This window comes from Perognathus longimembris, chromosome 21 (genome assembly GCF_023159225.1).
Source record: "Perognathus longimembris pacificus isolate PPM17 chromosome 21, ASM2315922v1, whole genome shotgun sequence".
NCBI lineage: Eukaryota > Metazoa > Chordata > Mammalia > Rodentia > Heteromyidae > Perognathus > Perognathus longimembris.
Genome location: NC_063181.1, coordinates 24,949,695 through 24,973,605, shown reverse-complemented (window position 1 = coordinate 24,973,605; position 23,911 = coordinate 24,949,695). Strand labels below are relative to the sequence as shown.

The following is a 23,911-nucleotide window of genomic DNA, read 5'->3' as shown; positions in this document are numbered from 1 at the left end:
ATTTGAACCATAGCGCCACTTCCGGCTTTTTCTATATATGTGATGCTGAGGAATTAAACCCAGGGCTTCATGTATATGAAGCAAGCACTTTTACCACTAGGCCATATTCTCAGCCCCAAACATTTTTGAAGGTAGTAGTAAGAGTGAGGGACTGGGAAAAAGGGGAGATGGCAAAAGACAGCAAGGGAGAATGACATCTCAGGCGGTATAGTGAAAGCTCTCCAGACATGGAAAGGAAAACGTACAAAAATGTGATACACAGATGATAAACATCTATATTTAGTATAAGAGAGTAAGACTCTACTGTATAAGTTTTATGCTGTAATCAGGTTTTTTAAATAACCAAATTAAAGACTAGGAAAGTTGCTGGTCCAACTTGTGAACATCATAGGCTTTCAGGCCTTCACTGAATTTCTGAATTTTCACAAGCTGATCCAGACAGCAGAATCAAACAGACATGTAAGTAAAGACAGGAAATATCAGAGTAGCAATCAGAGTTGCACACCCACTAAAACAGGTCAGGCTGGCTCTCCCAGTCATGGTGATTAGATAATCTTATTTGTAAAATAAGTGAAATCCAGAGAGCTGATAACCCTGTAGGTTGGACACAAAACATGTATTTATGAGGAAATAAAAGAATGTTTTCTATATCACATGTATATTAATTATACTTTCTAAATTTTGACACTGGAAAGAGTTTCCTCTTTAGGAAAAGCCCATTCCTGCAAACACTTCTAGCTTTCTTAGGGACAGCAAAGGTTACACATGGTTAAACCAGTCAATTCCTGTCTACAGGCCCAAACATCCTCTTATCCTCATCAGTATTTTCCCAGGTTGACCACATTCCAAGAAACCTCAATAAAGGCGGCTTTCCCTGCTGGAAGCAATTTGGGTGGTCCCCTACCATCCTATGTGCCCTGTGGTGACACCTTTGCTGAGACCTCTGAGTATAACAATTTTCTTCCAAGTCTCACTCTCATATCCCTACTCTCCACATTGACTTTATTAAATTGTATCTAATATTTACATCCTCAGAATAAAACCTGTTCTGATTCTCCAGTACAAGTGTCAATTTAAATAAACATACAGTTCAGGGTTGTATGTAGGATATACATTTATTAACAATGAAAAAACATTTACCCAGAGGAAATATTACAAAGTTCCTCCACAGCCTGGCTAGGTCATTATTTTAGGCATTACCTCAATCTGCATAGTAGTAGTAACTAATTCATTATTACCTTTACTCCTTCTATCATAACCATAATTTTAACTTAAAAATTTAAAATAAGAATATTTAATGTCTTACCTTTTAGCAATAGTTACTAAAACATATTAAACAAGCTATCTGCTCTTAATTCCTGGGTATGTTAAAACGAAAGTATCTACTAAATAGAAAAACAACAGAGTTAGAGAAAAGCTAAACACAAGTCAAATAAGCTATTTTGATAAGGATAGGTATTACCTACTGCAATAACATATTGAATAACTCTTAATACTGTGTCTGTCTTGTTTTATTTTGGAGACAGGTCTCACTCTATACCCCATGGTGGTAGGTAGCCTAGGGTGGCCTCAAACTCACAACCTTTCTGCCTTAGCTTCCTGCCTTTGACCAACCTTGTATCTTTAATACGCATGGAAGAGGGGCAGATGATGTAAATATGGCTTGAGTACCAAAATTATGTCCTCTTTTCTGCTAAAATCTAGAAAATCTAGAAGCTGCCTATAGATACAATAAAAATTATTATCCCCATGTCCCTAAAGTCAGTCCAACTACATAACAACTCCTGTATTGGGATGTGTAATGCTGTACATTTTTAAAATTTAGGTATAATATTACTATTGTCCTCACAGGACAATGTTCATTCATTATTTAGTAACTGGACTTGTATAGTTCCAACTAATATCTCAAACAAGTAAGAATTTTAAAGAAATATCATACCACCAAGTAAGTTCTTTTGTAAGAAGTATTTTAGACAATCTAACAAATTTAAAACAGTACTAGAAGCTAAGAATTCTTCACACATTCTTGTTTTATTCAAGGAAGAACTGTTAAGACTGACTTCTTCATTAACTGGCACTTTGATGCCTAAATGGGCCTATAACTATAAGCAGGCATGGATAAAAACACACATCAATACTTTCTTATTCAATACTTACTATATAATCTGTGACCTTGCTTCTCTCATTACACACACAATCAGCTACTAGACAGGATTAGCTACCTGGCTTTGGTTTTAAAGTTGTCCAAAGGCATACAAAATTTTTTGTTAACATAAATTCAGTTCCATTTATCTCTACATGAGTTAGGATTTTCTTTAATACTAATCAGAATGTTATCTATGGACAAATAGCACTTGTTAACTATATAAAGCTAACTAAAAATTTTTAGACTGAGGCAACAGATAGAATTGAAAATTCTGAATAATATTCACATAACGGATAATTAAGTAAGCTTTAGGTGCTAAGCACATATTTATAAGCAATTTAAATCGATTAACATATAAATGATAACTTCACAAGTATCCCTGGTTACCTTTATAACTTGTAACAGGGCAGGGAAAACATTTGACTAAATAGAATCAACACTGGCAATATTTGAATGACTGACTTTGGAATAAATATTTCTCTAATTCTTAACTTTTGCTCTCTCTGGACAGCCCAAAACAATATATATTTATGATAGCAATTTGCAGTATAGAATTCAACATAATTTCCAAAAAAGGTACTTTAAAGATATGTCAAACTTTATTTAAAACTACATTTTAAATTTAATGTTACCAAACATCACAATGAGAAAAACCAAGACCACAAAAGAAAACAAACAAACAAACAAACACAGTGTATCAGTGCTTGAATCGGTCCAGGATTAGTTTCTGATGTCTTAAACTGCCATGAGCAGAAATTAGCACACCTATCAAAAATACAGTGTCAAACTAATTTACATTTTTATACAGATCAAACTGATGTTTATTTAGCGTCATTTTTCATGTAAGCACTGTATGTAAAGAGTGTTAGAAGAGTCTCTGCTGACATCTTATACATTCTGGGTTCCCACTGTTTCTGAAAACAGAATAACAATACTTAAATTACTTAGTGAATTAAGAAACTGCTTATAAAGTTTATTTTTAATATTATTCTCTTCCCTTAAAACTTCTATTTTAAATTAGCCTTATCATATAAGGATATTTAAAGGAAATCCTAACTTAGATAATACATAGTGAAATAACAGGTAAGCATTTCTATTTCATGATGGCAGTCTGAACAGGTTTTTTTAGGGGGAGGTGGTGGGGGCAACTCCTAGAAGTCCTGGGCTTGAACTTAGGTCTGGACATTGTGCCTGACCTTTTGTGCATAAAGCTAGTGCTCAATCATTTGAGACACAGCTCCACTTCTGGCTGTCTTTTTGGTGCTTAATTGGAGAATAAAAGTCTCATAGATGTTTCTGCCTGGGCTTGCTTTTAATTATGATCCTCAGATCTCAGCCTCCTGGGTAGCTAGTTATTATAGGCATGAGCCACCAATGCCCAGTACAGATTCTTGTCTGTCCAAAAACCTTACTAGAAAAAAAAAGAGACTGCAAATTGTACTCATAAACTGCTTTGTCAAATGGCAACCTCTTTGTACAACTAAAGACAGTAATAAAAAAAAAAGGGAAATTGCAACAAAAATGATTAAGTGAACTCAAAGAGTTGGTCAGGAGCTTGTGGTTCATGCTTGTAATTGCAATAAGCTGAGATCTGAGGGTGGAGGTTAGAAGCTAGCTCAGCCAGGAAGGTCCATTAGACTTATCTTTAGCAAAAAGCCAGAAGTGGAGCTGTAGTGCAGCATCAGCCTTGAGTAAAAAGCCCCAGTACTTGAGCGCAAACCCCAGTACTAAAACAGGCAGCAGGTTAGCTGAAAACTCGGGCATTATTGGAGGTTTTATCTGATATGGTCTAAATCATAAATTATTTTAACCAAATGACGATTGATAGATAATAAGAAAAACATTGTCTGAGTGGCTCAGCAGTTGTGATATTATATCCATAAAGAAGGAAAACTAGGAATGACATCTGGCTTTATAACAAATGGTGCTTATATAAAAAAAAAACAGGGGGCTGGGGATATAGCCTAGTGGCAAGAGTGCCTGCCTCCGATACACGGGGCCCTAGGTTCGATTCCCCAGCACCACATATACAGAAAACGGCCAGAAGCGGCGCTGTGGCTCAAGCGGCAGAGTGCTAGCCTTGAGCGGGAAGAAGCCAGGGACAGTGCTCAGGCCCTGAGTCCAAGGCCCAGGACTGGCAAAAAAACAAACAAACAAAAAAAAAAACAAAAAAAAAAACAGGAAATTTAAGGTTTAATTACTGTGGACACGAAAACAACACATATGTTTAATAAGTTTTTACAGAAAATGTACATTATTTCAAATATAACAAGAGTAAAGAACCAAAAAAAAAATCTATGCAAACACTGAGAAGGGACTGAATCCATATTTGTTACAGGGAAGATGAGATATTTAAAACATCAACAAAAATTATATAACAGTACAAAAATCTCTCTCTCTAGAAATAAAATCCAGTAATTAAAAGAAACAGGTTTACTATATTGGCCACTAAGTCTTTTATACCTCCCTTCAACTATATACACACACATTTATTTGGTAAACATCTCAAGAGGATGAGATCTGAGGACCTGCAGTTCAAAGCCAGACTCGGCAGGAAAGATCATGAGACTCCAATTAATTAATCTCCAATTAAGAAAAAAAAAAAAAGCTGAAAGTGGGCTGTGGCTTAAGTGGTAGAACACTAGCCATCAACACAAAAACTCAAGGTTAGTACACAGGCCCTGAGTTGAAGCCGTAGGAAAGGCACAATTTAAGAAAAACAAAAATTCTGATAATGTTTTAAAACTGAAAGAACTAAAATTTTTTAATAGAATGCTTCCTCCTAATAATAGGCTTACAATCCCCTAAGTACTAGTAGCATATATGAAAACCATATTTAAAAAGTAGGATCATATTCAGTAATTTTCAAGTATAGGATTAAAATGGATAGCTTTACCAGGTTCTTTCAGTTTCTGAGAATTTCCAGCTAATTCTTCAGTCTGCATTTCACATATTTCACCAGATAAATATAAATGGTTTCTCTGTTCTTCTTCTACCATTTTCTTCCTTAGATCTGCCTTTGGAATGAAAAATAAGAATATCAATCATGTTTTTTACCTCAATCATATTTGTTATATAAAAGCAAGTTTCTAATTAAAAATAAAATATCATTTTTCATCTCAATCATATGTTATACAAAAGCAAGTTTCTAATTAAAGTTTTAATTAATTAAAATTTTACCTCTGAATATATGGTCAGTTTAAGTGGTAAATCTTCAACTTTCACAAAATCTTCTTCATCAGACTTTTGGCTAATGTTACCAGATTCCGCTTCCTATAAGAAAAATATTTAATAAGAAAAAGCAGATTCTACTTTTGGATCAAATTCTAAATCATCCATGCCAACAAATAAAATGAATAAAAAGCTAGGTGCTGGTGGTTCACGGCCATAATGCTAGCTACTTAGAACACTGAAACCTGAGGATTGTGGTTTAAAGATAGCCAAGCAAGAAAGTTCGTGAGATTCTCATCTCCAATAAACATCAGGAAGCCAAAAGTCAATCTAGCTCAAGCATTAGAGTGCTAGCCTTGGGTAAAATAGCAACAGCACCCAGGCCTTGAGTTCAAGGCCCAGGCACCCCACAAAAGAATAAAGAAGATTTTTTTTTTTTCTTTTGCCAGTCCTGGGTCTTGGACTCACTGGGCTTCTTTTTGCTCAAGGCTAACAATCTACCACTTGAGTCACAGAGCTACTTCTGGCTTTTTCTTTTTATGTGGTGCTAAAGAATTGAACCTGGGGCTTCATGCATGCAAGGCAAGCATTCTACCCCTAAGCCCTATCCCCAGCCCAAGAAGATTCTTATATACATATGTTTGTGTCAGTAATTGTCTCACTCATGAGTTTTCTTTCTATATTCATGTTTATACAAATCAGAAACTTACAGTTCTTGAGATGGGCTATGTAACTACAGCTATAAGCATACTGTCAAACTTTTACTTTCACTTATGAGTTGATTCATCAGATAAAGGAAGATCAACACTTACATTTAGTTCTAAAATAACTTTTTTAAATTTCTTAAAAATATCCTACTTTCAGGCCAGGCACCAGTGGCTCATAGCTGTAATCCTAGCTATTTATGAGGCTGAGATATGAGGATCATGTTTCACGGCCAGCCCAGGCAGAGAAAAGTCTGTGAGACTCTCATCTCCAGTTAATCACTCAAAAAAACTGGAAGTGGAACTGTGGCTCCAAGTGGTACAGTACTAACCTTGAGCAAAAGGTCAGTGACAAAAGGTCAGGACAGTGACCAGGCCCTGAATTCAAGCCCTACAACCAACAACAAAAATCCTACTTTTCCTCAGTACTGATAATCAAACCCACACCTTTGTGCATAGTGGGCAAAAACTCTACTACTGAACTACAGCTTCAGTACTTGTTAATATGTTTACAGAATGAATGGATCAGAGCTATTTACATACAAACATACATCTTTTCTCTCTCTCTCTCTCTCTATATATATATACATCATACATACATATACATATATATATATATATATATATATATATACACACACACACACTAATATATGCACAACCTTTCCCCCCATTCATTGTAGGACTTGAACTCAGGGCCTGAGTACTGTCACTGAGCTTTTTCTCTCATGGCCAGCACTCCACTACTTTGAGCCACAGAACCAGCCACTTGCAGTTTTCTGGTGGCTAATTGGAGATGTGTCACAGATATTCCTACATAGGTTGGCTTCAAACAAAGATTCTCAGATCTCATCCTCCTGAATACTTAGGATTACAGGTGTGAGCCACTGGCACCTAACTTTTTACAATTTTTTTTTTTTTTGGCCAGTCCTGGGCCTTGGACTCAGGGCCTGAGCACTGTCCCTGGCTTCTTCCCGCTCAAGGCTAGCACTCTGCCACTTGAGCCACAGCGCCGCTTCTGGCCGTTTTCTGTATATGTGGTGCTGGGGAATCGAACCTAGGGCCTCGTGTATCCGAGGCAGGCACTCTTGCCACTAGGCTATATCCCCAGCCTACAACTTTTTTTTTTTTTTTTTAACACATCAGCTATGTTGAGGCTCAGTTAAAAACATGAGAAATGAATTTAGTAACTTGCTTTTGTAATCATACCAAACTGTAGCTCCTTTAAACCTCGAGTGGATTTTCATTCTCTAGCTCTCCTTATAATTTTGAATAGTATCTTGTGTCTACCAAGTAACAAAGTAGAAATCTTAGGCTGTTTTATTTTTTTGGGTGGAAAGGGGTACTAGTTTCATGGATCTGAATTTAGGGCCTTTAGCAGCCTTATGCTTACTCAGCTGGTACTATACCACTTGAGCTATACTGTTAGTGTAGAGTAGTTCAGATACTAATGTACCATGATCACTTCTGCTGAACTTGAACTCTCTTAAAAGTTATTACCTATAAAACTCCTTATCAAAACTATGAAAAGCTTTAAGGTTTGAGATGTTCATCATAAATTATAATCACTCTTCTGCTAATGCCTGAAGCATGAATAAAAAATAAAAATATTCAGACAAGTTCTAAACACAAAATAGAGTTTGATTTATATGCTTAAAATGTTAATATGAAAACAGAAAAAAAAAATTTAGAAACCCAGGTGACACTTACATAGTCATTGACTAACACAGGAGATTCAGTATCAGGACTTCCAGCCAGAGAGCTCTCAGGAGTTTCCTGGGTAGACTTAACTTCTTTGACTTTAGGCACTAAAGTTTCCATTTCAGTTAAAGGTACTGGCAAAAGGTCAGGCTGTTTAGATGAATCAATAGTAGTAACTGAGTCCTTCTGGCCAGCACTATTTAAAGGTTGCTCATTTTCCAAGATATTAAGGTAACAAGGTTTCACAGGAGAATTAACTTGATCAGCTGCCATCAAAACAAAGTTTAACTTCAGTATAATCCAACAGTTGTTCAATTTAACGTACATGTTGTTCAAGTTAATATACATGAATAGGAGTGATTAAGACATTGAAGAGCCAAAAGAAAAGAAAACTACAAATTGTCATTAGCAGTGGGTCTCAAATTTAGTTGAAGAGATTGACTAATGAAATTGACTAATGAAACTGACTAATGAAAAATCATAAATAGGACATCAGAAATAGGCCTGAATATTGAAGGCAAAATTTTCCATCCTTGCTAAAGCAAAGCAGCATCTCTCCCTCACTTGAGTTCACTGAGTTGACAGCTTCACAGAGGGTCACTGACAACCTTGAAGTTTATCACCGGCTGTACTGAGTTGTACTGGCTGTATTAGCCAGAAAGCCCTGCTAACAATGTTGTTATGTTTTAAAGAAAAAGCTAATGAGGATCATCTCTAAGAAAACACCACCCCTGTTCAAGGCTATATTTTGCTTTTAGACTATGATTTGGTTTTTATAAAGTGAGTAATGGTAATGCTGACTGGGCCTATGTTTTGTATCTGTAACTCAAGGCTAAGTTCTGCTTCTGTAAATCTGCTTGCTTACCTGACAACACATACCAGTGATGCCACTGCCCACCACATGCTATGTTGCCAGTGTGGGCAGCCTATTGCGAGCCACAAAGACTGATGTTTATGTAAAAGAACAAATGGACTCAAAGGTCCCTGAGTTACTGCCAATGATGTAACCTCCACTCATAAAAGCTTACCCCATGCTGAGCAAGGGGTCATTTTTCACTACCTGGATAGTGAGAGGCAGACCAGCCAAAAAAAGTTCCTAGCTCCTATTAACTGAGGGTTTTGGAATCTCATTTGGACTTAGGCTATAATTCAGGAATACTGTTTTTTGTTTGTTTTTTTTTAATCCTCCTCATTTGTATGTGAAGATATGCCCTGAAAAAGAATTTTTTCTGTATAGGCAGGTAAACATTTGTTAACGTTTCTCTCTTAGAAAACATAAGATAGAGTTACAAAACAGGTATCAAGTTCAAAGTGCCTTCAAACTTACTCTAGTTTTTTGGATTTTTTTTTTTCCTGGGGCTTGAACTCGGGGTCTGAGCACTGTCCCTGAGCTTCTTTTGCTCAAGGCTAGCACTCTACCACTTGAGCCACAGCACCACTTCTGGCCTTTCTGTTTATGTAGTACTGAGGAATCGAACCCAGGGCTTCATGCATGCTAAGCAAGCACTTTAATTACCACTAAGCCTCATTTCTAGTGCCACTTACTCTAGTTTTAATGTTTAATAAAGTTTTGGAACATAAAAGGTTGTTTAATGGTGAGGACAAAGGGTGAAGCAATGCAAGAGTCACAAGACTCTGTGCTGGAAAAGTATTTTACAACTTGGGAAGGAGGGAAGCCGAGGGGGAGGGAGAGCAGGAGAAAACAGGGAGGGGGTAACAATGTGTGACAAGAATTGTACTCATTTCCTTACTTATCTGACTGTAATCCCACTGTATATCACCTTTACAATAAAGTAAAATAAGTTCTTTAATCTTAAAATTGAAGTTATTTAACTTTCTTACTTTTACCAGGGGGCACCTGGTCTGGTTGAAAATTATTGCTCTCTGCTCTTTTTTCCAGTTCTTGTTGTGGAATCTAAAAAGAAAAAAAATGTTTTGGTATGAAGGCCTTAAAATATATGACCAATATAAAGGAGATGCTGAGTACTGTATGTTTTGTCCATTAAAGCTTCAAACGATCTTAAAAAACACAAAAAGATATCTATACATGTAAGCATTACAAGGAAAGAGAGGAAGTGAGCAGGTGGAGAAAGATGAGCAAAGCTAAGCACCTGTAAGTAGAAAACAAGAAACTGAGATTCACACCATAATTAGAAGTATCAGATTCTAGGTAGGGAAAATACGGTGTCAAGAGTAAGGGCTAGTAATTAAAAATAAGACTACAGGGGTTAGGCTTAAAACTGCTTAAGAAAAATGTGGATTTCTAGGTTCTTATGTCTAACAGATTACATTTTACAGAAACAAATAGTGAGCCTAGTACTTGGGTAAAGAAGTCATCAATAAAAGTAGCAACAAATTCCATACTAAAAACTGAAGGATATAGATATAGTGCAAGTGTATGTAATAATAGGGGCACTCCACCCCTCTCTCAACATTCAGCTCCACATACCAGCAGCAAAACTAATATGCTCCCAGGCAGGAAAATGGGAAATCTTTGAATTAAACCACTTTGAAACAAAGACAAATGGATACAGACATGTAAGAATTTCTATCAGAAAATTGGCTGTCTACCTCACATCCTATGGAGAAACAACAACAACAAAAAAGCAAACCAAGGTAGGCACAGAGGCTCAAGTTTATAATCCTAGCTTCAAGGGGAGATTGGGAGAGCTAAGGTTTGGTTCTTCTGCCAGTCCTGGGGCTTGAACTCTGGGCCTGCGTGCTGTCTTTTTCCTCCAAGCTAGTGTTCTACCACTTGAGCTTTTTCTACCACTTCTGGCTTTTTTTGAACAGTTTATTGGAGATGAGACCTTCCTACCCAGGTTGGCTTTGAAATGCCATCCTCAATCAATACCTCCTAAGTAGTTAGGATTACAGGTGCACGCAGAAGATCTGTTTCAAGCCAGCTCAAGCATAAAGTTCATGAGATTTTATTTTAGACAATGTCAGTCAGTCATCCCTGCTACCTAAGAAACACAATGGCTAATTACAGTGGTGTGTTGCTGTCATCCCTTGAGATGTGAGGAAGCACAGGGAGGACAGGTCCACCCTGCATAAAACAAGATCCTACCTCAAAAAAACAATCAATGCAAAAGAGGATTGGAGGCATGGCTGAAGTGGTAGAGCACCTGTCTAGCAAACATGAGGCTTTGGTTCAAGACTCCCCCCAAAAAAACCCAAACCAAATTTTTGTATATCATTCTTAAATATAAAATCAGCAGATAAGTGAATATAATCAGTAATTTAATATAACATCAATCAAATAATTTAATATAATTAGTAGATAATTGATATTGCTTCCATAATATAATGACACCATAAAAAAGTAATAGCAGAAAATGTTACTTAGATACTAAATATGGCCATGGAAATAATTTCATCTAACTGTTAAGGCTGAGGAAATCCAGAAAGCAAAAGTAAAAAGATAAAGCAGTGAGCCCAGAGAAGAGAAAGAAGATGATTATCTTCTAAGAACTATCAATATCTGACAAAGAGACTATGGTAGAAAAAGCAAATCACTAAGAGGAAAATATAAATGGAGAAGATCCACTCAAATGACCATATAATAAATGGAAAAAAGATTGAGAAGAAAGTATATTATTGTAAATTTCAGAATTCTAAGTGGATAAAACTTTTGGAGGATGGAGAGTAGAAAAAGATACAAGTAAACAATGAAGTAGTACCTTCAAAGATCTGAAGAAAATATTTTTCCACACAGGAAAGTTGGCTTTCAATACAGACTTTTTGGTTTTTTTTGGGATCAATCATGGGGCTTGAACTCAGGGTGCTGTCCATGAGTTTTTTGGCTCAAGGTTAGTGCTCTACTACAGTGCCAATTCCCAGAAAAAAAATTTAAACACATTAGAATCAGTATATAAGAATTTTCCTTGGTAAGTCTCCAAAAGGTTTAACTGCTCATTTCTCAGAAGTGCTAGATGTTAATATGTTCCTCTAAAAATAAAGCCAATAAAGAAAGTAAAAAGACTGAATTCTAAAGAGACCTGGGAAAGGACATAACATAAATGGACAAATGTACTTCCTGATAGAAGCACCCTTGAGACTCTTCTCTTCCTCTCTTAACTGGCAAAAATGCCACAGTGGAGGCGTGGCTCAAATGGCATTGTGCCAGTTCTGAGCAAAAAAGCCAAGTGAGAACTGAAGCCTTGAGGTTCAAGCTCTCCTACCAGCATAAAAAGAAGGAAAAAAAAAGATAGAGTATGAATAAATCTAGAATGAAGTAGGAAGATGTAATGCTCAAGGGGAAAAAAAAGGGAAAAATTAAATTTAGTTTATGTATGAATTCTGCTGAGGATACTGAAGATCAGGATACAGCAGAAAATTGGGAATATATTCAAAGCAAATCAATATCAACTGATATAACTATTAAACTGAGGAAAATATACAAGAATCGGCAAATAAATAATGCTTGTTGGTTTAGCAGTCAATAGTATTTATAGTTTGGTTAAGACTAAACACCTGGTTAAACATAGATCTGACCAAAATGTATACAATTCAAATAACAGAAAAAATATTGGACAAAGTACTGTCTCTGGAGCAAGATGAAGTGAAACTTGCAAAGAAAATGAGTTTTTTTTTTGTTGCATATGATTTTCATATAGGACTAGAGGACAAATATAAAGACTTAATTTTTTAAAATCCTCTAGGGCTGGGAATGTGGCTTAGTGGTAGAGTGCTTGCCTAGAATTCATGAAGCTTTGCTTTTGATTCCTCAGTACCACATAGACAAAAAATGCCCAACTGGCACTGTGGCTCAAGTGGTAGAGTGCCAACTTTGAGCAAAAGCAGCTCAGGCTGAGTTGAAGCCCTGGGACTGGCAAAACCAAACCCTATAACATATCTAATAGTTAAGACTGGTTACAAAATCTTCATAGTAAATAAAACAAAATATTCTAACCAATGTTAAAATATAAAAATGAGAGCAGCTATAAATTTTGAGATTTTTCAGAAAGCCTTTGCTTTCAGTCGTTGAACTAAGGACTGGCAGAACAGATGCTGATGGGTACTGGAATACCTACCAGACTCTGGTGCTCATTCTCTTCTGTAGTTTCTATATTAGCCTGAAGAGAAGTCTGTACATCCACAGGGCTCTCTTCAAATTCTTCTATTTCTTCATCCTCATTTTCATCTTCTCCACTTCCATAATTAGTTAAAGCCTGAGTTTCAGCTTTAGATAAGTCTATGTTGATTAATAAACAATTTTTAGTAAATTTCACAAGTTCATCGTTTTTTGTTCTTTAGAGATGGGATCTTGTTGTGTCGACCAGGCTGGTATGTAAACTTTAGAATCAACATGTAGATCCTCCCCATCATTTAATCCCCACCCTCACCATTTAATCTTAATAATGGCTACCATTTACTATATTCCTGCATGGCAATGTAGGTGCTTTACACAGTATGCCTGAAATCTTCAAACTACTAGAAACTGTGGTACAGAAAGGCAAAGTTGTTATGTTTGTTTTCCTGAGACAGGGTCTCAAGATGATCCCTCAAAATCATGATCTTCTTGCACGTAAGTGATCATGCTAGCCAAGGCCAAGTAATTAAATCAGGTTACTAACTTACTCACATTCAAATTCAGAATTCGATTCTTAATTCGATATCATTATATTCCTCTCCAAAATGTTCAGATAGTGATCTATAAAGAATTAACTAAACATGGTTCAAAGCCTTTAAACTTACTAATAGACACTGGACATGCTTCACTTTCTTCATCTTCCTCTTGATCAGAAACATCAGATCTTACAGTTTTGGGACCTTTGGCATCATATACCTCTGATGTCTGAGTCTGCTTAACTGTTTCAGTTTCATCCTTGTCCTGACAAAAATAATATGAGTAATTAATTTTTTTAAAATACTTTGAAAAAGGCATATGAGGTTGCTATCTTAAAACTAATGGTTACTATATATACAAGGATATTTTGGACAGTCTAGTTTTGTTTTTAAAAGAATAAAGAATAGAAATTTGATGATATAGCTTGCTCTCAAATACTAAGGCAAAAGCTGATAAAACTGATGTAACCAATAGCCATAAATTAATTGGCACATACTTTATCTTCATCATCTATCTCTCCAGCAGGTGAGCCATGATCTCCTTCAAGAATCCTTTTGGCCTAAAAGCAAATTAATTAAGCAGAATTTAACAAAAACATCTAGGCAATTCCAGCTCCCTAAACCTCAGGTAAATGTTACTTTAATGTCAAACCCAATAAATTAGAAACTAGCCTTCACTTATTATCATTATCCACATCCAAGCTGATTACAATGCTTTATTCACTGATTCAATTATCAAAACGTATCTTCTGTTATACACCAACCTTAAGATATTAACCTATCATTTTTCTATCTGGACAAGTGCTAAATATTACAACTGTTTCTCCTGCTTCTCCTTCTCCTCTACAATGATCCTTGCTTAATAAAATGATATCGAGACAATTGTTTTAAGCTGTATATATTATGTCATTCAGTCCTCTATTCCAAACTTCACTATGGGTTTCCATCATGTTTAAAATGTCTTTATAGAAGTTTCAAAGGCTACGTAACTTGGCCTAACCAATTGGTGCAACGTCAATACTACATTCTTACCATTCCACTTAATGTGCTTCTGCCTTCACAGCTTTTCCTCTGTTTTCTCAACAGCTCAATTCTGCCTAAGAGTCCTTACGTATGAAGGTTCGGTAAGGGAGGATCTATAAGATTTGTATACTACAGGTATACAGGGATGCGAAACTAAAGCCCTAACCAATAAACAGGCATGTCTATTAGTTGGGAGTCACCCTGAGTGATATATATCCTTCGAGACTTCATGGAGATTGATAAAAGCTTTGACAAGTAGCTGGTTAAAGACAAGATTTCATTGCTCCTTGCCTCTCTGGAGACATAAATCATAATAAGTGATAATGATAAAAAATTATAGTTACAGGCTAATTACAGCTACTCCTAAAATAAAAATGAAGGTTACTTTACCTCTTTGGCATAAGATTGTATCACCCCAGTTGCTTCTATTTTCCTTTTACATCTCTGTTTAACAGTTACACTATTATTATCCAAATCTTGCATCAGCTTAAAGAAAGCTAATTCATTAAACAAAACTTCAGATATTTCCACAAGAAGGTCTTCTCCACAGTCTTTCAGTTTTCTGCCTGCAAATTTTGCCAGTGAATCCTATTTGATGATAAATTAAATAATTTTAAGATTAAAACAGCAATATATATGATTTTTTCTTTTTTTCTTTTCTTTTTTTTTTTTTTTGCCAGTACTGGGGCTTGAACTCGGCCTGAGCACTGTCCCTTACTTCTTTTTTATTTTTTTGGCCAGTCCTGGGCTTGGACTCAGGGCCTGAGCACTGTCCCTGGCTTCTTTTTGCTCAAGGCTAGCACTCTGCCACTTGAGCCACAGCGACACTTCTGGCCATTTTCTGTATATGTGGTGCTGGGGAATTGAACCCAGGGCCTCATGTATACAAGGCAAGCACTCTTGACACTAGGCCACATCCTCAGCCCCCTTGCTTCTTTTTGTTTAAGGCTAGCACTCTACCACTTGAGCCACAGTGCCACCTCTGGCCTTTTCTGTTTATGTGGTGCTGAGGAATCGAACCCTGGGCTTCATGCATGCAAGGCAAGCACTCTACTGCTAAGCCACATTCCCAGCCTGCAATATATGATTAAAAGATGACGTTTTAAATAGTTATCTAAAAGGAAATAAGACTGCTGAGTATTGAAGAACTTGAAAGTAATGACTAAAATCACTAAAGAAATATTACACATTACTAAGAGAGTCTTGCCAGTCAATCATGCTTAATGAATAAATGGTAGAAGGGGGAAGAAAAGTCTTCCATAAATTTAGTACCTAACTTCTTAGACATGGAAAATTTCTATTCCCCGAATCAGAAGATACATATATAAACTCACAGGATACACATATAAACTCACAGGAAGTCACTAAGTGCTGTGAGAAAAATACAGGGCTCCTTTCATCAAGCATCATTAGAGTATTTTTAGCTCCCCCTTTTGTTACATAATTACAGAAAAGTTTAAAAAAGAAAAAGTTCGGGGGAAAAATGGCGCCGAAAGAATAGGGAGGCACCCCGACTCGCACCAACTGAATAGCGAGCTGGGAACTCCAACACCCAACACCCCATCAAGAACCCAGCAAAACCAGCAGCCAGAAGCAGTGGAGAAATGCAGGAAAACAAAAAGGAGCAAAAAAGAAGAACCGAAAACCTACATGGAGCCGGAGATTCTCCGGGGCACATCCCCTCACCAGCCGACCCTGGCCCAAACAGGGCCAGGCTGGGAAAGGGGAACCCGGCGATCGGCAGACAGGCTGCCAGGAGCGCAGAATTCATATAGCGGGAGACCCCACGGTCACAAGGCAGGGTGCGGACCAAGACACACACCGGCAGCGACCAGAAGTTCGGGTCCACACCGGGTTCGGACAAGGGAACCCAGCGCAGCAGAAAGAGGGAACGGGGGAAGCCACCACGACACTTCGCCAACCCCTGAAGGGCCAACGGCTGCGCGGGACACACACACACAAAGCAGCAAAAGTGAGTCCCCCATAATCCCTTCCCCCAACGGGAGACCCAAGCCCGAAAAGAAGCTAGATCTCCCTCCCCCTCCCCACTCCCGAGGGAACAAAGAACCCCCAAATCAGGCGGGAAGCTCCCATCAGGCGCTGGGAAGCCAGTTTAGCAGGGGAAGGGCGGAACGGCCCCAAGGCCCCACAGGTTCCTGAACTGGCAGAACCGGCCCCGTCCCCTTCCCAACAGGGGCCGGGGGACGGCCGGCAGGGCAAGCCCCACCCGAGGCGCCTGGACCTCGCAGACTCTCACAACTAAAATCACAGGCGCTGGTGGGCAATACCAGTCCAGCAGGGTCACCTGAGCCTGATCACGTCCCCCCACCTCGCAGCACAGGCGAGGTCTGAGGATGCCAAGCCACACCCGGACAGTCGATCCCACTGGGCCCCACACATACCGCCCCCCACCAACGGACTCGCGGGAGGGCGCAAGCACAACCCAACAACCCAGGACTCGCTCTGGGAGGTATATCCCACTAAAGTGCATGTTGTAGTGGACAACAGTGCACAGGAGGGCGGGGCCCCCGGCGACAGCGCCCACTCTGGTAGGCGTGTACCCTGCACTGGTGGGCGGGGCCACAGCGGCAGCACCTGCTGCCGCAGATACGCCTATACAGGAGGGAGGAAAGAGCTACAAATCAAACCTGAGAAGCCACCCAGATTTCCAGATGCGCAAATCACAAAGAAACATAACTCAGTTCATCAAAGGACAAGCCAACTTGCCAGCTCCAAAAAGCAGCACAACTGAAGAGGAGATGGAGACTAAAAAAGCAAACGAGGCCATGTTAACAGGAATGATCGAAAGCGTCAGAAACGAAATCAGAAAACAATTCCAGGAGTTTAGAGCGGAAATCTGGAAGGACACCCAGGAAGCCAAGAAAGAAATGGAAGCAAAAATGGATACAATGCAAGCCTCGTTTAAAGAAATGGAAGCAAAAATGGATACAATGCAAGCCGCCTTTAAAGAAAATCTCCACATCCTGAGAATTGAAATGCATGAAAAAATAGATTTAAAATACAACTCTTTAAAGGAAGAAATTTCCACGATCAGAGCTGATATGACAACCATGAATAGCTCTCTGACATCCATAAACTCTGCAATTGAAACCATAACACAAAGAGTGGACCATATAGAATCCAGAATCTCTCGCCTGGACGATGAAGCAGCTGACAACAACCAGAAAATGACCACTCTCCAAGAAAAGGTGAAGCTTCAGGGAAGATTAATCCAGGAACTAATGGACAAAGACAAGAGATATAATCTGCGCATAATCGGAATAGAAGAAGGAGCTGAAAATCAGAATAGAGGGCTTAATCATGTTCTCAATAAAGTTATTGCAGAAAACTTCCCCAATCTCACAGGGGACCCCATCCAGGTAACCGAAGCCTATAGGACACCTGGCAGGCCAGACCCCAGGAAAACCACCCCAAGGCACATAATATTCAAGACTACAGACCTCAAGATTAAAGAGCAAATTCTGAATTCAGCCAAAGCGAAGAAGGAAACTTTTTTCAATGGGTAGAGGATTCGAATAACATCTGACTTATCCACACAAACTTACCAAGCTCGAAGTGAGTGGAAGAACACCATCCAAGTACTCCAGAATAACAATTTGCAACCTCGGATCAAATATCCAGCGAAATTGGAGTTCACATTCGAAGGGAGAACCAGATCTTTCCACACCAAAGAGGAGCTAAAGGAGTATGTCAATAAAAAACCAGCCCTACAGCAAATATTAAGAGGGGAACCCCAGCCAACAGAGATCGTAAAAGACACACAGACAGAATCAGAAAGAAACTTCAATAGCCAAAGTCCAGCAGAAAGACCAGCTCACTAAAGAAAGAAGAAAAAAAAAAAGAGGAAAAAACAGCCCAACAAGAAAATGGAAGGAGAAAAAACACCCTTATCCTTGATCTCTTTAAATATAAATGGCTTAAACTCCCCGATTAAGAGGAGCAGACTGGCAGAATGGATTCGCAAACAAAAAGTTGCCACCTGCTGTCTACAAGAGACCCACCTTACAGCAAGGGACAAAAACAGGCTTCGAATGAAAGGATGGAGCAAGATCTACCAAGCAAATGCACCCACCAAAACGGCAGGTGTAGCCATTCTGATCTCAGACAAGCTGGACTTCTCTTTAAAGTCCACTCAAAAAGACAAAGAAGGACACTACATATTAATACAAGGAAAAATCCAGAATCAAGACATCACGGTGATAAATGTATACTCACCAAACAAAAGAGGCCCGACATACGTCAAGCAAATTCTCACAGAATTACGGAGCAAGATAGACGCAAACACAATCATAGTGGGTGACTTTAATACTCCTCTCTCTCCAAGAGACAGATCCAACACTCAGAGGATTAGTAAGGGAGCTGAGGACCTAAATAACACCATTTCCCAAATGGATCTAACAGACCTATATAGAACCTTTCACCCTACAGAAACCCAATACACCTTCTTTTCAGCAGCCCATGGTTCATATTCCAAAATAGACCACGTCATAGCCCACACAAAGAACCTCAGCAAATACAAAAGTATTGACGTCATCCCATGTATTATATCTGATCACAGTGGATTAAAGGTAACCCTCAACAACAAAGGAAACCACAGACACTATACACACTCTTGGAGGCTAAACCCCATGCTGCTATCCAACACTTGGGCCACAGACCAAATTAAAGATGAAATCAACGAATTCATAAGCCACAATGACAAAGAAAACACATCACAAAGAAACCTATGGGACACAGCTAAGGCAGTACTGAGGGGCAAGATCATTGCACTCAGCACCCACATTAAAAGAATGGAAGCAGAGCAGGTGAATACCCTCACGATGAAACTAAAATAACTGGAGAAACAAGAAATGACAGAATCTAAAACGACTAGGAGGGGAGAGATCACAAAGATTAAAGAAGAGATAAATCTGATTGAAAATAGAAAGACCATTCAACAAATAAATAAGACTAAAAGCTGGTTCTTTGAGAAAATAAACAAAATTGACAGACCCCTTGCAAGACTCACAAAAAAAAGAAGAGACTCATATACGTAAAATCAGGGACTCCACTGGAAAAATTACAACAAGTACACACGATATTCAAACAATCATAAGGAGCTATTTCCAAAACCTCTACTCAGCAAAAAACAATAATTTTACAGAAATGGATCAATTCTTACAGAAGTACAAACTGCCCAAACTGAACCAAGAAGAAATAAATCAACTAAATAAACCAATAACTTACGGTGAGATACAGGAGGTAATCAAGAACCTCCCTACTAAGAAAAGCCCAGGCCCAGATGGATTCACCAACGAATTCTACAAAACCTTTAGTGAGGAGCTAATACCAATACTCCTCAAACTCTTCCGCGAAATAGAAACAGAGGGAGAAATCCCAAACTCATTCTACGAAGCTAATATCATACTCATTCCCAAACCAGGCAAAGACCCAACAAAAAAAGAGAACTACAGACCAATATCACTAATGAACACAGACGCAAAGCTCCTCAATAAAATATTAGCTAACAGGATCCAGAAACTGATCAAGAATATCATACATCATGACCAAGTAGGCTTCATCCCTCAGTCAAAAGGATGGTTCAACATCCGTAAATCAATCAACATAATTCACCACATAAACAGATCTAAAATTAAGAATTACATTGTTATCTCAGTCGATGCCCCAAAAGCCTTTGACAAAATACAACATCCATACCTATTAAAAGCTTTGGAGAGAACAGGAATAGATGGAACAGTCCTCAAAACAATAAAAGCCATATACAACAGACCAACTGCTAATATCATATTAAATGGAGAGAAACTTAAATCATTCCCCCTAAACTCAGTAACAAGACAAGGATGCCCACTCTCCCCACTTCTGTTCAACATAGTGCTGGAATCCCTAGCCATAGCAATAAGGCAAGAGGAGGATATCAAAGGGATCCACATCGGCAAGGAAGAAATCAAGTTATCCCTATTCGCAGACGACATGATCTTATATCTGAAGGACCCAAAAAACTCAGTCCCCAAACTCCTACACCTAATAAACCAATTTGTCAAAGTAGCAGGATACAAAATCAATCCACAAAAGTCAGCAGCTTTTCTGTACACCAGCAATAGACAAACAGAAAAGGAAATTATGGAAACAATTCCATTTACAGTAGCCAAAAAAAGAATAAAGTACCTAGGGATCAACTTAACCAAGGACGTGACGGACCTATTCAATGAAAACTACAAAAATCTAATAAGGGAAATCAAAGAAGACACAAGGAGATGGAAAGACCACCCATGCTCATGGATAGGCAGAATCAATATAGTGAAAATGGCCATATTACCCAAATTGTTATACAAATTCAATGCAATACCTATCAAAATCGCAGCCACATTCTTCACTGAAATAGAGAAACCAATCCATAAATTCATATGGAACAGCAAAAAACCTAGAATAGCCAAAGCAATTCTAGGCAAAAAAAATAGTGCAGGAGGTATCACAATACCAGACTTCAAGCTCTACTACAAGGCCATCATAACAAAAACAGCATGGTATTGGTATAAAAACAGATCGGAAGACCAGTGGATTAGAAGTGAAGACCCAGAAATAAAACCGCACTCTTACAGCCAACTGATATTCGACAAAGGAGCTAAAGACATACAATGGAATAAATATAGCATCTTCAACTACTGGTGCTGGGAGAACTGGGCAGCCATATGCAGAAAACTCAAAGTAGACCCAAGCCTATCACCATGCACCAAGATCAACTCAAAATGGATCAAGGACCTCAATATCAGACCTGAATCCTTGAAACTACTGAAGGACAGAGTAGGAAAGACACTAGAACTTATAGGCACAGGAAGGAACTTCCTGAATAGAGTCCCAGGGGCACAACAAATAGGGGAAAGACTTGACAAATGGGACTACTACAAATTAAAAAGTTTCTGCACAGCTAAGGTCATAGCCACCAAAATAGAAAGACAGCCAACGATATGGGAAAGGATATTTACCAGCACAGCAACAGACAAAGGCCTGATCTGTCATCTACAGAGAACTCAAAAAACTAAGCCCCTCCAAGCCCAATAAACCTATTAGGAAATGGGCAAAAGAGCTAAAGAGAGACTTCACAAGAGAAGATATAAAAATGGCAAAGAAACACATGAGGAAATGCTCAACATCCCTGCTAGTAAAGGAAATGCAAATAAAAACAACCCTGAGATACCACCTCACCCCAGTTAGAATGGCCTATACTCTGAACTCAGGAAACAACAAATGCTGGAGGGGCTGTGGGGAAAGAGGAACCCTTCTCCATTGTTGGTGGGAGTGCAAATTAGTACAACCACTTTGGAGAACAGTATGGAGGTTTCTCAAAAAGCTCAATCTAGTCCTACCCTATGACCCAGCCATACCACTCCTAGGCATCTATCCTAAACAGCAAAACCCAAGATATCAAAAGGACATTTGTACTTCCATGTTTATCGCGGCACAATTCACAATAGCCAAAATTTGGAAACAACCCAGATGCCCCTCCACAGATGAATGGATCCAAAAAATATGGTACTTATACACAATGGAATACTACATAGCGATTAGGAATGGTGAAATATTGTTATTCGCAGGGAAATGGTCAGAACTCGAACAAATAATGTTGAGTGAGACAAGCCTAGAACACAGAAAACAAAGGGGCATGATCTCCCTGATATATGACTGTTAACAAAGGGAGATGGAGAGACAGTAGAGACCAAGTCTGTGAACACTGTATATGTGCTTGATACACTGTATATTGCATATGGGTCTACCTGACCTAGACAAGGGATGGAAAAACAGGTTGTAAGATATCACAAGAAATGTACACACTCCCCTACTATGTAACTGCACCCTCTTTGCACAACACCTTGTAAAAAAAATTTTATGTTCAATTAATAATAAAAAAAATTAAAAAAAAAAGACATTTGTACTTCCATGTTTATCGCGGCACAATTCACAATAGCCAAAATATGGAAACAACCCAGATGCCCCTCCACAGACGAATGGATCCAAAAAATATGGTACTTATATACAATGGAATACTACATAGCGATTAGGAATGGTGAAATATTGTTATTCGCAGGGAAATGGACAGAACTCGAACAAATAATGTTGAGTGAGACAAGCCTAGAACACAGAAAACAAAGGGGCATGATCTCCCTGATATATGACTGTTAACAAAGGGAGACGGAGAGACAGTAGAGACCAAGTCTGTGAACACTGTATATGTGCTTGATACATTGTATATTGCATATGGGTCTACCTGACCTAGACAAGGGATGGAAAAACAGGTTGTAAGATATCACAAGAAATGTACACACTGCCCTACTATGTAACTTCACCCTCTTTGCACAACACCTTGTAAAAAAATTTATGTTCAATTAATAATAAAAAAAAATATTAAAAAAAAGAAGTTCTATTCAAGTTCAAATATAGCATCAAATGAATAAATCTGTCATATTCCACACGTTTTATTAAAACTGCTTTCCTGTTCTTCCAAAAAAAATATGGCTTTTACTTTTTAGAAAATAAGTATGATGTTCAGTGTCTCCGCACTATTACTAATTCAATCATGCAAGCAAGTACCTATGCTAAGTGCCCTGTGAAAGGAAATTCTATAAGTTTTAGAAAATTAAATTCTAGCTCATAAATAGAATTATATTCTAGGTATTAATATAAATTTTCACTCTTCATATATGTGCCCCAGTTTTTTTAAAAAAAGGGATGAGGTGAAAGAAATCCAGTTACATCATCTTAGACTTAGGGGGAAAAAAACCCCACTTCTAAACTAATATTATGGTATCTGTCTATAATTAAGCAAAACTAAGGATGGGTGAATGGATCTTGATTTAACAATATGAACTGTTAGTAATTTCTCTTTGTAAAATAGCTATTTCTTCCTATAGGAACAAGCAATCTAGTTAAATTAAAAAAATACATTCATCTAAAATATTTCAAAATTTCTACAGGCATATCTTCTCTACAACCTTTCGGTTTTCTGGTAGCAAATTTTTTTTTTTTTTTTTTTTTGGCCAGTCCTGGGCCTTGGACTCAGGGCCTGAGCACTGTCCCTGGCTTCTTCCCGCTCAAGGCTAGCACTCTGCCACTTGAGCCACAGCGCCGCTTCTGGCCGTTTTCTGTATATGTGGTGCTGGGGAATCGAACCTAGGGCCTCGTGTATCCGAGGCAGGCACTCTTGCCACTAGGCTATATCCCCAGCCCCTGGTAGCAAATTTTGTTAGTGAATTTTATTTAAAGGAGTCCTACAATGTACAAAATCACTGATGTCTTATTCCTTATAAATTACATGATGACACTATTAAATGGAGACTACTGTTGAGTTTATACTTTACTGCTCATGTATTGCCTAATTTGGAGTAATAATACCTATCAAGAAACAAAACTCAGGGTTGGGGATATGGCCTAGTGGCAAGAGTGCCTGCCTCATATATATATATATATATATATACATGAGGCCCTGGGTTCGATTCCCCAGCACCACATATACAGAAAATGGCCAGAAGTGGCGCTGTGGCTCAAGTGGCAGAGTGCTAGCCTTGAGCAAAAAGAAGCC

The 23,911-nt window shown here is 38.3% G+C and overlaps 1 protein-coding gene across 20 annotated transcripts in view; it reads right to left on the bottom strand.

Moving 5' to 3' along the window:
- Positions 1 to 1,089: 1,089 nt before the first annotated feature.
- Pcm1 (pericentriolar material 1) overlaps positions 1,090 to 23,911 on the bottom strand; it is a 90,131-nt gene continuing 67,309 nt past the window's right edge. For all 20 annotated transcript variants that reach the window (XM_048330922.1, XM_048330908.1, XM_048330907.1 and 17 more), the window contains 9 exons: positions 14,707 to 14,904; positions 13,791 to 13,853; positions 13,423 to 13,558; positions 12,759 to 12,919; positions 9,565 to 9,637; positions 7,732 to 7,988; positions 5,327 to 5,419; positions 5,043 to 5,163; positions 1,090 to 3,060 (listed from right to left, as the gene is read on the bottom strand). In XM_048330922.1, the coding sequence (XP_048186879.1) occupies positions 3,035 to 3,060; positions 5,043 to 5,163; positions 5,327 to 5,419; positions 7,732 to 7,988; positions 9,565 to 9,637; positions 12,759 to 12,919; positions 13,423 to 13,558; positions 13,791 to 13,853; positions 14,707 to 14,904 (1,128 nt within the window). In that variant the 3' untranslated portion in view covers positions 1,090 to 3,034. The remainder of the gene's footprint in view (positions 3,061 to 5,042; positions 5,164 to 5,326; positions 5,420 to 7,731; positions 7,989 to 9,564; positions 9,638 to 12,758; positions 12,920 to 13,422; positions 13,559 to 13,790; positions 13,854 to 14,706; positions 14,905 to 23,911) is intronic.